Here is a 15,290-nt window from a genome sequence, read left to right as displayed (position 1 = left end):
TGCTGGGAGGACTCTGCACACACCCCTCCTGCATCTGGGCACTGCTGGGAGGACCCTGCACACACCCCTCCTGACTCTGGGCACTGCTGGGAGGACTCTGCACACACCCCTCCTGACTCTGGGCACTGCTGGGAGTGATAGGCACCCACCCCTCCTGCCTCTGGGCACTGCTGGGAGGACTCTGCACACACCCCTCCTGCCTCTGGGCACTGCTGGGAGGACTCTGCACACACCCCTCCTGACTCTGGGCAGTGCTGGGAGGACTCTGCACACACCCCTCCTGACTCTGGGCACTGCTGGGAGTGATAGGCACCCACCCCTCCTGTCTCTGGGCACTGCTGGGAGTGATAGGCACCCACCCCTCCTGCCTCTGGGCACTGCTGGGAGGACTCTGCACACACCCCTCCTGCCTCTGGGCACTGCTGGGAGGACTCTGCACACACCCCTCCTGCCTCTGGGCACTGCTGGGAGTGATAGGCACCCACCCCTCCTGACTCTGGGCACTGCTGGGAGGACTCTGCACACACCCCTCCTGACTCTGGGCACTGCTGGGAGTGATAGGCACACACCCCTCCTATTTACCAATTTGTACGCTTAGTCCATACACGTGTGTGGGTTCGCTCCATGGGGGTACGGGTCGTACTTACACTGTTGGGGTGGGAGGTACGCTCCATACGTACGTGGGTGAGGGTACGGGTCGTACTTACACTGTTGGGGTGGGGGTACGCTCCATACATACGCGGGTGAGGGTATGGGTCATACTTACACTGTTGGGGTGGAGGTACGCTCCATACGTACGCGGGTGGGGGTACGGGTCGTACTTACACTGTTGGGGTGGGGGGTACGCTCCATACGTACAAGGGTGAGGGTACGGGTCGTACTTACACTGTTGGGGTGGAGGTACGCTCCATACATACTCGGGTGGGGGTACGGGTCGTACTTACACTGTTGGGGTGGGGGGTACGCTCCATACGTACGCGGGTGAGGGTACGGGTCATACTTACACTGTTGGGGTGGAGGTACGCTCCATACGTACGCGGGTGGGGGTACGGGTCGTACTTACACTGTTGGGGTGGGGGGTACGCTCCATACGTACGCGGGTGAGGGTACGGGTCGTACTTACACTGTTGGGGTGGAGGTACGCTCCATACGTACGCGGGTGGGGGTATGGGTCGTACTTACACTGTTGGGGTGGGGGTGCGCTCCATACGTACGTGGGTGAGGGAACGGGTCGTACTTACACTGTTGGGGTGGAGGTACGCTCCATACGTACGCGGGTGAGGGTACGGGTCGTACTTACACTGTTGGGGTGGGGGTACGCTCCATACGTACGCGGGTGAGGGTACGGGTCGTACTTACACTGTTGGGGTGGAGGTACGCTCCATACGTACGCGGGTGGGGGTACGGGTCGTACTTACACTGTTGGGGTGGGGGTACGCTCCATACGTACGCGGGTGAGGGTACGGGTCATACTTACACTGTTGGGGTGGGACGTATACATCCACGGGTGAGGGTACGGGTCGTACTTACACTGTTGGGGTGGGGGTACGCCCAATACCTACGCGGGTGAGGGTACAGGTCGTACTTACACTGTTGGGGTGGGGGGTACGCTCCATGCATACGGTGGTGGGGGTACGGTCCGTACATATCCGTACCCACGCTATGTGATGCTTGTGCGACCCGTACCCAGGCCTTTGCCACGTGGGTACAGCCGTCCCGCCATTGTTGGGGTGATGTACGCGTGGGCGTGGTACGACTCGTACCCACGCTCTTAAGGCGTGGGTACGGGACGTACCTGTATAGTTGTGTTGCCGGTTCACGTCGTCAGGCACTTCCTTTGTGGCGGACGCTGGCTTTGCTGGACACGCCCCCACCCCCTCGTGGTGATCAGGGCATGGGGGTCAGGTATGTCCAGGGCATGTGTGCTGTGTGACATTGGTGGTGGTTTTGTGGCCTGCCCCTGGTCCTGCCCCCCCCACTTTCCCCCCCTTCCCCCCTCCCTTAGTTGTTCTGACCTTCTGCGGCGTCTGCGTCGGAACCTGTAGAGGAGGCCGACTGCTATGAGGGCCGGGATGACACGTAGGTTCGGGTCCATGTCTGTCCGTTGCGTACAGGTACTCCTTGTTCGTGTCGTCCTGATTTCCCGGCAGTTTTTGGTAGCCGGAAAATATTCACCGTGCGGGATGACGTCGGTGCGAATCGTAATTCCTGGTTCGTGAATGGCAGGCTGCGTGCATCCCGACGTCACGTCGGCGCTTTCCCGGATCGCATTTGTATGTTTATTTTCGTCGGTCGGGGTTTTGTACGATTCGTACGGAAATGGTGTTTCCGTGCGAATCGTAATTCCATGTTTGTACATTTTGACGACCGGGTACGCGTCGGACGGAGAATTTGCTCCGTCCGACGGTTCGTACCCGGTTTTTACAGGATCGTGTTCGGCACCATTATGTTGATTCTTTCTTTCCACAGCTGAAAGAATCTTTGCAAATTTATGTAAGTGTCATGTATTTTAACACAAGATCAGGAAGTATGGGGTTTCAGAATCTCATTATATTCAGCAATATTTAACCTTGAAACAGTCTTGGTCCATGTGTTATGAAATTAATAACTTTTAATTAACAATACACAGCATTGTTGATGAACAAGGAAAGAGAAAGAATAAGGTAACTTTCATACCAAAAATGAAAATAGAAAATGCCAATCAAGATATATGCTGAAAAGCTTATCAATTAATGAGTCAATGCAGAAACAAGTGAAATATATAGTCCAGGACGCACTGCTCAAAGAGGCGCTAGGTTTGGAATTCTAAAGTTTGTTTTACGGCATCTGCTGTTAGAGAAAATCAATATATAGAGTTGTGTTGATCTGCAAATAACCTGTATGCCCTTGTTAAATATCCTGAAACTGTAATTGCAAGGTCTTTTGTCAAAGGTATGCCTACAAAACAAATGCTCGTCTTTCAAACACTTTTTATAAAGTTTTTAACCAATAACCTTTTCATGCATGATCAACATAATATGACAATCAAACTTAGTTTATTAGAAACATTACACGTGTCAGAGTATAGTTGTGAACAGAAGAGCGATGACAAGGAAATATGAGCAAATCAGGCCAGAGAATGTCCAGAAAAGGAATAACACCATAGAGGACCGGCCTTTTGACACCAAAACTGACCTGATGGTGGGGTTAGACATTGAATCTCTCTATACCAACATTCCCCACAAAGAGGGACTACAGGTCATCAAAACTTTACTTGAATCCAGACCAAGACCCACCTTAATTCCCACGGAATTCATCATGGATCTACTTCAAGTGGCTTTAGAAAATAACTATTTTCTGTATCGTGATACTTTCTACCTCCAAATCAAGGGAGTTTCCATGGGTGCTTGTTTCGCCCCTAATTTTGCCATCCTGTTCGTCCACAATCTGGAAATGACCCTGATTCTCAGCACAAGAAACCCCTTTATCACTCAAATTACCCTTTGGCGTCGCTACATTGACGATGTCCTCCTCCTCTGGAAAGGTTCAGCCCAGACTCTTGAGAACTTTATTCAATGGCTCAATCATTCTCAGGCCCATCTCACATTCACCCATGAGTCCAAATCCAATGACCTGCCCTTCTTGGATGTCCTAATACACGCGGAAGATGACAAAATTGGCACATGTCTATACAGGAAACCTACTGAAAGAAACACTTTACTTCAATATTCCAGCTATCATCCCCGCAGTCTCCGAGATGGCCTCCCATATGGGCAATTCCTACGGATCCGCCGGAACTGTAAGTGGCGCAAAGATTACTTCAGAGAATCAGACATTCTCATCCAGAAACTCCTCGATAGGGGCTACCCTAAACGCCTCGTTACCAAAGCCCGCAAGAGAGCTTGGTACTGCCACCGAGAACATTTACTCATGCCACAACCCAAAAAAACTATGACGAGGATTCCATTTGTCTCTAAATTCAGTCCCTGCAGCAACGAAGTCAATAAGATCATCAAGCGTAACTGGAAGTTACTTCAACCCTTTGAAACCTTTGACCAGCCTCCACTGTTTTCATACCAACGAGGGAGTAATCTGGCTACCCATCTGGTACATGCCATTACATGGCCCACTACAGACCCCAAAAGAAACACCATCACGTCCATTTGGGGCCTACCTCCTGCCATCGGACACTACAAATGTTTGTCTTGCATTGTCTGCGACCTTACAGTCAATACTAAAGAGTTTAAAACCAACAATCTCACTTATAAACTCAAAGCATTCACCAACTGCAAATCTCAAAATGTGATTTATGCCATCCGCTGCCCTTGCAACCTCACTTACATCGGACAAACCACCCAAATGGTCAAACAAAGGATTATCCAACATAAAAGTAGAATCCACTGCAAGGTCCCTACTGCGCCCCTGGTTGCACATTACATTCTCAAAAACCACTGCGAAACTGATATGATTTGGCAAGTAATAGAGCAACCCACACTACCGCTGAGAGGGGGCGACATCAAAGCACTCCTCAATAAATGCGAATGTAAATGGATTTCCACTTGTAACTCAGTCCATGCTGGCCTGAACACACTTGATGAATGGAATAGCACCATTCTACTCTGAACCTTGTCCTGACTCTGCACACCCCTGTTACTAACTTCCATTACTGAGATACGTGTTCATTGTTCCCCCCCTCCCCCCCCTTTTTTCTCCTCCTTTTACCCCGAATCACAATGTATAATTACTTTCATTAATACAGTGCATTGTGTAATTAATCATTGTCTCCAAATGTTTTTCCACATGACTATCTTTCAATTATTGTCTCCAAATGTTTTTTCCACATGACTATCCTTTATTGATTTTTTCTATCATAGTCTGTCTTCTCTGAGTTGTACCTTTACCTTCCCGCGCGTCCCTCTTCCCTTTTTCCGCTTTCTAGTCTTCCACCGGGCTGTCTCACTCGGCCAGTTAGCCCCGCCCCCTAGTCGCGCTCACGTGATCCCACCCGGTCTCCCTTAATCACTTCCCCGCGAAGGCCACCTCATTCGAATCGCCACACGAAGACAAGCTGCACACGCCCCTGACATGCCTCGGATTCATTCCGCATTCCCAGTAAGTGCTCCGTTACTTGTTTTGGCCTCCAGTTTGGTTCACTACATCCTGTCACCGGATCGCTTCTTATTGGCCTTTTTATTTAGGAGTACCTCTGACGGGACCTGGCTAAGCCCCGAAGATCCTTTGACCGCCCGGCGACGTTCATCCACAGACGCGCCCCGCGTCTCTACTTAAACTTGACGCAACCTCTTCCACCCCCAGGTAACCCTCACGCCGGTTCGTTTTGAACCTTGTCCCCCGCTCATCCTTCCTTCACCCTAATTTTACCTTTCTGTCACCTTAATTGCAGCAAACTACGTTCTCCCACTGATGCGGACCCCTCTACGTTCTTGTCCGACGCCCCCTCAGGTTAATTCCAAATTATTAATTTCCCAACACCGCCATGCCTTTTCCTCTTCTTCTCCCTTTCACCTTGCTGTTTTCAAATACAACTCGCCTTGTACTCGGGCCCACTGCGGTCTTTTCACTCTCCTCATACCTTCCCCCCTCTCTGTCCTTACGCCCTTCTGTTCTTGCCCCCTGTACAGCACCGTTTTTAAATCGAACAACCCGGTCCTGAAGATGATCCTAACATAGAGGATCGAAACGCCGTCGACCGTTCAGCGCCATTAATCGCGCAACATTTCTCCTGTGGTTTTCTCCTTTCAAAATGATTGTCTTGAATTACAAAGAATAATCAATTTATTTCCTCTACCACAGTATTTTATACAATTTGCTCTCACTGTACATTACTTGTCACTTCTCTTGCGCCGCCGTCGCTGTTTTCACAATTGTCACTTGTGTCGCCACCTTCACCTTCACATCCAGCACCAAGTGCAATTTGGGTTGTTATTGTTTTTTGCTTCAAATATGTATTTCTACAGTGCTGATACAACTGTAAATTTGCTTTCTCTTGTTTCTACGAATGACGCTTAAATGATGTTTTGACCTAAATACATTCTTTAAACATTCTTCAAGAGTCTTCCTTTTTCCCTCCGGTCTGATGTCTTGGACATACAAATTTAATTGTCTAGCGTAATAATACCTGTTGAGAATTGTTGCTCTTTCTTTCATACCTACCCACCTCTCAACGTGGTATATGGGTTATACTCCTGTTGTTATATACAAGATTGTGAGCAGCTGCATAGCTGCGAGAGTTGATTCCTGCTAGGATCTTACTTTCGGACAAATTTATTTTGCCTTTTCTCTTCTGCCAATTTTTTGGCATTTAGAATGTCAAGGGAGACTCTTACATACACAGAAGACTACATCCAACGTCTAATTGGGGGCCCTTCTCTCCTCTCTGGCCCTCCAGTGAACACTACCTCAGCCACAACCCCCCCCAATACCTCCCGTATCCTGTTAGACAAACTTGAAAAACTTAAGAAAAAACAAATCAGAACTGATCTTCACGCCTGTATGCTCACAGAATACCTTAAATCAGGTGTGATCCCAGTTGGTTTACAAATCAGAAATACTCCAGCCATATTTGTCAATGACCCAAAATTCCGTACTGGTTTCAGCCATCTAGCTACCACCTGCTCACGCCACTGGATGGTGCTAGGCATCGACACAGCTATCGAACATAGCCGCAAAGAATTAGAAGAAATTGCAGAATTGGAACAATTAATACTAGCTGATTCATCTCTCACAGATGCAAAAAACCTCCTAGAAAAAATCTACCTTACTATCACTACCTTCAACACCTTTGAACTCAACAAAAAAGTTACCAAGATTCAGAAAGATATCAAATTCTACAACGTTGAAAAAACATACCCATATCTACGCGACGAATTCTTCAACACTCCTTACATCCCTCCCAGGACTCGCAATTGGGGTCGATACCGTAATAACCAACAGATTACCTTCTCTGACTCCTCCAATACCTCACTTGAAGATTCACACCCAGGTGAGGGACCTAGCTCTTCAACGACCACCAACAGACCCCCTCCACTTTTACCACAAGGTTTTTTAGGACGCGGCCGCAGCCAGGGGCGTCCACCCTCCCGACCACGGGGCAACCGTCAGTACCAACCTCCATTCTCAGGAGAAAGACAAACACGCAACAGGTACTACCAATGGTGAACAACCAAGTTACTGAACAAACACCTGTCCGGGCCTCCTTGGACCCCACATCCATACCCATCTTCAATCTTTCTAACCACATCCTGTCGCACGATGAGACCACCCTTCTGAGTCGAGGCCTGAGTTTCGTGCCCACCGAACGCACCAACTTCTTGGATCTACAATCGAGTCTATTACTATTCTTCAGAAGAATCAGACTCAAACAATTTTTCTCTGACAAACCTCAAACCCCTGTTCCCACCGCACCCCGCTTTCACCCTCCATCCACCTTCAATCCCCCTTCCTCCTGCATGCCTCCGGAAATCCTTACGTTTGAACGAGCTGTTCTTCGTGAAATCATGATCCTCCAACATAGCTTCGAATTTGTTCCTTACAACTTACCATTGTCAGAAAAACAAGCTCTACTCAACTTAAAGAAACAAACTGATCTTATAATCAAACCAGCAGACAAAGGTGGAGGTATTGTTGTCATGAACATTGAGAAATATGACACTGAAATCAAAAGACAACTATCCAATACTCTTCATTATCAACCCCTCACCAAGGACCCCTTACCAGACCTTCGCAACAAAATCAATATCCTCACTGAACAAGCCAAATCACAGAATATTATCTCCCAGAAAGAGTACTTGTTCCTCAACAATCCCAACCCCAGGACGCCAGTCTTATACATCCTCCCCAAGATCCATAAAGACAATATCAACCCACCAGGACGCCCCATCGTCTCGGGTTGTGGTTCCATTCTCGAGCCTCTGGGTAAATACATTGACGCCATCATAAAATAATTTGTCCCATCTACTGAAACATACATTAAAGACACCATGGACCTCATTTGCACCATAGAGGACCGGCCTTTTGACACCAAAACTGACCTGATGGTGGGGTTAGACATTGAATCCCTCTATACCAACATTCCCCACAAAGAGGGACTACAGGTCATCAAAACTTTACTTGAATCCAGACCAAGACCCACCTTAATTCCCACGGAATTCATCATGGATCTACTTCAAGTGGCTTTAGAAAATAACTATTTTCTGTATCGTGATACTTTCTACCTCCAAATCAAGGGAGTTTCCATGGGTGCTTGTTTCGCCCCTAATTTTGCCATCCTGTTCGTCCACAATCTGGAAATGACCCTCATTCTCAGCACAAGAAACCCCTTTATCACTCAAATTACCCTTTGGCGTCGCTACATTGACGATGTCCTCCTCCTCTGGAAAGGTTCAGCCCAGACTCTTGAGAACTTTATTCAATGGCTCAATCATTCTCAGGCCCATCTCACATTCACCCATGAGTCCAAATCCAATGACCTGCCCTTCTTGGATGTCCTAATACACGCGGAAGATGACAAAATTGGCACATGTCTATACAGGAAACCTACTGAAAGAAACACTTTACTTCAATATTCCAGCTATCATCCCCGCAGTCTCCGAGATGGCCTCCCATATGGGCAATTCCTACGGATCCGCCGGAACTGTAAGTGGCGCAAAGATTACTTCAGAGAATCAGACATTCTCATCCAGAAACTCCTCGATAGGGGCTACCCTAAACGCCTCGTTACCAAAGCCCGCAAGAGAGCTTGGTACTGCCACCGAGAACATTTACTCATGCCACAACCCAAAAAAACTATGACGAGGATTCCATTTGTCTCTAAATTCAGTCCCTGCAGCAACGAAGTCAATAAGATCATCAAGCGTAACTGGAAGTTACTTCAACCCTTTGAAACCTTTGACCAGCCTCCACTGTTTTCCTACCAACGAGGGAGTAATCTGGCTACCCATCTGGTACATGCCATTACATGGCCCACTACAGACCCCAAAAGAAACACCATCACGTCCATTTGGGGCCTACCTCCTGCCATCGGACACTACAAATGTTTGTCTTGCATTGTCTGCGACCTTACAGTCAATACTAAAGAGTTTAAAACCAACAATCTCACCTATAAACTCAAAGCTTTCACCAACTGCAAATCTCAAAATGTGATTTATGCCATCCGCTGCCCTTGCAACCTCACTTACATCGGACAAACCACCCAAATGGTCAAACAAAGGATTATCCAACATAAAAGTAGAATCCACTGCAAGGTCCCTACTGCGCCCCTGGTTGCACATTACATTCTCAAAAACCACTGCGAAACTGATATGATTTGGCAAGTAATAGAGCAACCCACACTACCGCTGAGAGGGGGCGACATCAAAGCACTCCTCAATAAATGCGAATGTAAATGGATTTCCACTTGTAACTCAGTCCATGCTGGCCTGAACACACTTGATGAATGGAATAGCACCATTCTACTCTGAACCTTGTCCTGACTCTGCACACCCCTGTTACTAACTTCCATTACTGAGATACGTGTTCATTGTTCCCCCCCTCCCCCCCCCTTTTTTCTCCTCCTTTTACCCCGAATCACAATGTATAATTACTTTCATTAATACAGTGCATTGTGTAATTAATCATTGTCTCCAAATGTTTTTCCACATGACTATCTTTCAATTATTGTCTCCAAATGTTTTTTCCACATGACTATCCTTTATTGATTTTTTCTATCATAGTCTGTCTTCTCTGAGTTGTACCTTTACCTTCCCGCGCGTCCCTCTTCCCTTTTTCCGCTTTCTAGTCTTCCACCGGGCTGTCTCACTCGGCCAGTTAGCCCCGCCCCCTAGTCGCGCTCACGTGATCCCACCCGGTCTCCCTTAATCACTTCCCCGCGAAGGCCACCTCATTCGAATCGCCACACGAAGACAAGCTGCACACGCCCCTGACATGCCTCGGATTCATTCCGCATTCCCAGTAAGTGCTCCGTTACTTGTTTTGGCCTCCAGTTTGGTTCACTACATCCTGTCACCGGATCGCTTCTTATTGGCCTTTTTATTTAGGAGTACCTCTGACGGGACCTGGCTAAGCCCCGAAGATCCTTTGACCGCCCGGCGACGTTCATCCACAGACGCGCCCCGCGTCTCTACTTAAACTTGACGCAACCTCTTCCACCCCCAGGTAACCCTCACGCCGGTTCGTTTTGAACCTTGTCCCCCGCTCATCCTTCCTTCACCCTAATTTTACCTTTCTGTCACCTTAATTGCAGCAAACTACGTTCTCCCACTGATGCGGACCCCTCTACGTTCTTGTCCGACGCCCCCTCAGGTTAATTCCAAATTATTAATTTCCCAACACCGCCATGCCTTTTCCTCTTCTTCTCCCTTTCACCTTGCTGTTTTCAAATACAACTCGCCTTGTACTCGGGCCCACTGCGGTCTTTTCACTCTCCTCATACCTTCCCCCCTCTCTGTCCTTACGCCCTTCTGTTCTTGCCCCCTGTACAGCACCGTTTTTAAATCGAACAACCCGGTCCTGAAGATGATCCTAACATAGAGGATCGAAACGCCGTCGACCGTTCAGCGCCATTAATCGCGCAACATTTCTCCTGTGGTTTTCTCCTTTCAAAATGATTGTCTTGAATTACAAAGAATAATCAATTTATTTCCTCTACCACAGTATTTTATACAATTTGCTCTCACTGTACATTACTTGTCACTTCTCTTGCGCCGCCGTCGCTGTTTTCACAATTGTCACTTGTGTCGCCACCTTCACCTTCACATCCAGCACCAAGTGCAATTTGGGTTGTTATTGTTTTTTGCTTCAAATATGTATTTCTACAGTGCTGATACAACTGTAAATTTGCTTTCTCTTGTTTCTACGAATGACGCTTAAATGATGTTTTGACCTAAATACATTCTTTAAACATTCTTCAAGAGTCTTCCTTTTTCCCTCCGGTCTGATGTCTTGGACATACAAATTTAATTGTCTAGCGTAATAATACCTGTTGAGAATTGTTGCTCTTTCTTTCAGAAAAGGAATAAGACACATTTGTCACACGAAAGTGATTTGCAGTTGGGAGCTGTCTCAGCAAAGCAAACCCATCAAGAAGAGTCCGTAAGGAGCCTTTTTTCCGTCATATCCTTTGGACATACACTCTTTGCTGGATTTGTAGATTGGTGCAGTCTTTGTGATGCATTCTGGGATCTTGTTTTTAGAACAGGCATGTAAAGTTAGAGTTATGGTGGTAGATAAGGAATCCCTGGCCCATTATGTGTGCCTGATCGTCTTCATTGTTTACACATTACCCCTTCTGGTCTCCACTTTTTCCTTTTCTTCGACAGTTACCATGGCTTCCATAGATTCATTAGTTATTTCATTTCCAGTACTTGGTTGTTTTATACACTGACTACCCTCTATAACCTTTGCAAATAATATATTTTCGTGTTATTCCAGTGCCTCATGCTTTCTAATATCAAATAATAACCTCCCACTGAAAAACTAAGAATGGAGTCTTTTATACCATGTGTTTTCCCTTCTGGACCTGACTATAAGGCATTCCCAAATTGCTCACTCTTTTCCATCAATCTATTTACAAATACAACATCTTGAGTCACTTCTTGTATGAACTGTGGTCCCTACCATGATTTATTCTAGTTGCGTACCTCTGGACTGACACCACTCTGTCTTATTCCTTTTCGAAATCTGTTCTCTAGCAAGTGCTCCATATGAGACATAAATACTTGCTGGTGCTATTGCTGTCGGGGTTCAGGGTAACTCTGAACTGCCATCAAAATATGATTCTGAATGTCTGAATTAATCAGTAAATAGATGCTCCAAACTGCAACAGAGCAGAAGTACTTGCAATCCTAAGCCACCTACAGCTACAGAGAACATCCCTAGATGATCACATCTTTTCTAACGGTAAGGGTAAAGACGAAGGCCATATTATCTACTCTGATGTCCATGAAACACTATACACAGCAAGCAATACTTACATGACGTGAAGATCAAACATACAATAAGCACAAATACTGCAAGAATTCCGGCTTTTATCAGGCATTCTGATGGAATCCGATGCCTTTGGCCTGCAGAAGGAGAAAGGATAAAAATAAGACATTGAGTCAATGCCATTTACAGCATATCTGAACTGTTTTCAGCCAGTTCATAGAGCCATGAGCCCAAATTAATTTGACAGACTCACATCCCCAGTGTAACTTTAGGGGATGAAGAAGTTTCGTTCTAGATGGCTTCTTGACATCGCGGTCTGTATCATCCATCATTGTCAATAATCCCTACTCCTCTGGTCTATTGACTTATGAATTGTTCATGTTGGACTCAGCCCTTTTTGCATGGTTACCCCATGTTTTTGCCTTCCTATGCTGAACCCATTTTTGTTGGGTTTTAGGACTCTTGGCACTTTACCTCTGCTAACCAGTGGTAACATGCTTGTTCTCTCCCTTGAAAACATTGTAAAATTGGCCTACACCGATTAATACATTTAATGTACTAGTAAAGTTCCTAGTATATGACACTACATGTGCCCAGGGCCTGTAAATTAAATGCTACCAGCGGGCTGCAGCACTCATTGTGCCACCCACAAAATAGCTCTGCAAAACATGTTTCAGGCCTGCCACTGCAGCCTGTAGTGCAGTTTTAAACTGCAATTTTGACTTGGCAAACCATAACTTTCCTTTTTAATACCTATAAGTCACCCTTAAGGAGGGCCCCACAAGACTCTTAGCGATGAGTGCATAGTTTTCGAAAAGTAGAACATGTGTGTTTGCATTTTTATGCCTTGACTAAGCCTGGGCGGAGATCGCGGAGAACTCCGAAAAGTGCTAAAAAACCTCCACGGCGCTACTGGGAGCTCCACAAGCGGCAGAGTTTCTTTAGATAAATGCCATTCGCTGTGATTTTCAGCACCTGGTGCTTGTCCGCACTGTGCAATCATCGCAAACGGCACCATGCACAGCGCAAGCGGGCGCTGCTACCTTTCTGCTACTCGAATAGAATTTTACTCGAACGGCAGCTTTCTCAACGCAAATGGACAGTTTCTGAACTCGAGCGGTCGCGAGCATACGCCACCACTCGCAATGAGAAATGTGACCCCCTGCGTTGAGAAATCTTGCTGGGAGGTTGATTTTCCATGCTCCCACTCGCCAACTTAATGTTGACAATCGCGAACGTGGAAAAATCTTGCCGGGAGGTGGATTTTACTCGCTTGCGCTCACCAACTTGACATTGATGAACGCGAGTGAGGGAAAAAACTCTGCTCCACTATGCGGAGCGGAGATTTTTAAAACTCTGCGAGCTCCGCATAACACAGAGTGCGGAAAACTCTGCAAACTCCGTGAACAGAGCGGAGTTCACCGCCCAGACTTAGTCCTGACAGTGAAAAAGGAGTTTTTCACTGTAGCAAGGCTAGCTCTCCTATAAACTAACACTGGGTCACCTTATTACACTTAATAGGTAAAATCTTTAGTTTGGAAACAGATAAATACTTCTTTCACCCATTTACATTTTAATTTTAACTTCTTTTCTAGCTGTAAAGTCAGATTTTAACTTATTACTCTGAAAACGCTACTTTTAGAAAGTTGGCATTTTTCCACGGAAACTAGGATTGCATGTAAAATTCTACGCTCACAGAATTTGCAGGATTCAGCAATTCCACGTTCTGCAGAGTTCCCAGATAAATTCCAGCTCACAGCGGAATATATTTTTGGTTGGCGTGCTTGAGCCAGGTTTTTGCGAGTGCTTGTAAGCGCTGGGGAGATATGCCAGTTGCCGGCAAGCAGTAACGAGATTTGCCAATTGCCCGCGAGCTCTCACAAGACTTGCCGCCCACCAACGTGGCTTATTATTGCCATAGTCCTAAGATTGTTTACATCTTACCTTCAAAATCGCAAGCAACAAATACAAATCAACAACTGTCTCTCAAAGCCTACATTAGTTCCACATGGTATACCACAAGGCTCAATTCTCTCTACGTCCCTTTTCAATCTCTTCATAGAACTCCTTACTGTTATCCTGAACCAAGCAGTGGTCAAATATCACTTGAGGAGACCCAACTCTACTACAAAATTAAATCACCCAGTGACATCCTACATCTGAACACCACACTAATCAAGATACAAACTTGGCTTAACATCAGCCACATAAAGTTGAACCCCAACAACACTGAACTACTACTTTTCTCCCCTAAAAATAACCCTCTACCAATGGAAGATTGGCTCAAGAATCTGGATGACCTAAACTGTTCTCTCACACTATCCAACTCCATAAAGACATAAACAACTCATCCAAAGTAGTGCTTTACACACAAAAACACCTCAAGAAAATCAAACCTTTTACTCCCTCTGATAACTTTGTGATGGTAGGGCAATCTCTAGTTCTTATAAAACTGCATTATGGCAAAGCCATCTTCACAGGAACTCTGAAAAGAACAGTTCTCAACTTGGCTGCCAGGCTCATAACAGGTTTTAAATGGCTCTAGCACATCTCACAGGCCCCCAAGAACCTTAATTAGGCTTCCCATCAAAGGAAGACGCATCTACAAGACTACCTGCATCACCCACAAATTCCTTCATACAATCTAGATACCAAATTTTCGAAAGCAGGAAGAGTCAAGACTCTGAGAAGCTTTAACTCACTTCTTCTCATACCTCTCAAGCTGAAAAAAATCCTCCCAGGCACTCACATTCTCTGGAAATGCACCTAGGATCTGGAACTCACCCCCTAAAGATTTCCGCTGCAACCCCTTTTATTTCAGTTTCAAACGGGACCTTAAATACCTACTGTTCAACAAATACTTCAAAACGCACACAAAGCGAGCTATGTTCCCAAAGCTCACACCTAAACCGAATATATATATATATATATATATATATATATATATATATATATATCAAGTACGCAAGGTTGCCCAAAGAAGATATCACACAACTCAGGATTCCGCACAAAGTATCGTAGGCGGCTTCACAGGAGAGAGTGCAGCACGCACTTCAAAGCCATACGCGTTTCGGGCTCCCTCGAGCCCTTGATCACTGGCAGGTAATGAGGCAGGAAGCGGTACTGAAAGAACAATGCTTTATTGAATATAGAGTCCCGCCCATGTGGGCGTCAACAGGGGCATCATGGTCCTGGTAGTCCATTGTATTATACTCAAAGGCTCAATAGTTCTCTCATCCAAGTGGCATACTCGCTGAATGACTCAATAAAACTCATCAAAGTGGAGTGCATGCCAACACCCCTCTCGTGTTGCCCATATATATATATATATATATATATATGAACCAACGCCTGCTCCCAGGAAAGGA

The 15,290-nt window shown here is 46.2% G+C and overlaps 1 protein-coding gene across 8 annotated transcripts in view; it reads right to left on the bottom strand.

The window, feature by feature from the left end:
• The window catches only part of LOC146855740 (uncharacterized), a 160,143-nt gene that overhangs the window by 19,301 nt on the left and 125,552 nt on the right, over positions 1-15,290 (bottom strand). For 5 of the 8 annotated variants that reach the window (XR_014981381.1, XR_014981382.1, XM_085653649.1 and 2 more), the window contains one exon: positions 11,970-12,059. The exons of the other annotated variants lie outside the window; for them this stretch is intronic. Coding sequence is in view for 3 of the 5 variants with exons in the window: in XM_085653649.1 (XP_085509775.1) it covers positions 11,970-12,059 (90 nt within the window). In the remaining 2 variants the exon portion in view is untranslated. The remainder of the gene's footprint in view (positions 1-11,969; positions 12,060-15,290) is intronic. 8 annotated transcript variants of the gene reach the window in all.

Source organism: Triturus cristatus, chromosome 4_1 (assembly GCF_964204655.1).
Source record: "Triturus cristatus chromosome 4_1, aTriCri1.1, whole genome shotgun sequence".
Lineage (NCBI taxonomy): Eukaryota > Metazoa > Chordata > Amphibia > Caudata > Salamandridae > Triturus > Triturus cristatus.
This window is presented reverse-complemented; position numbering and strand designations above follow the sequence as displayed.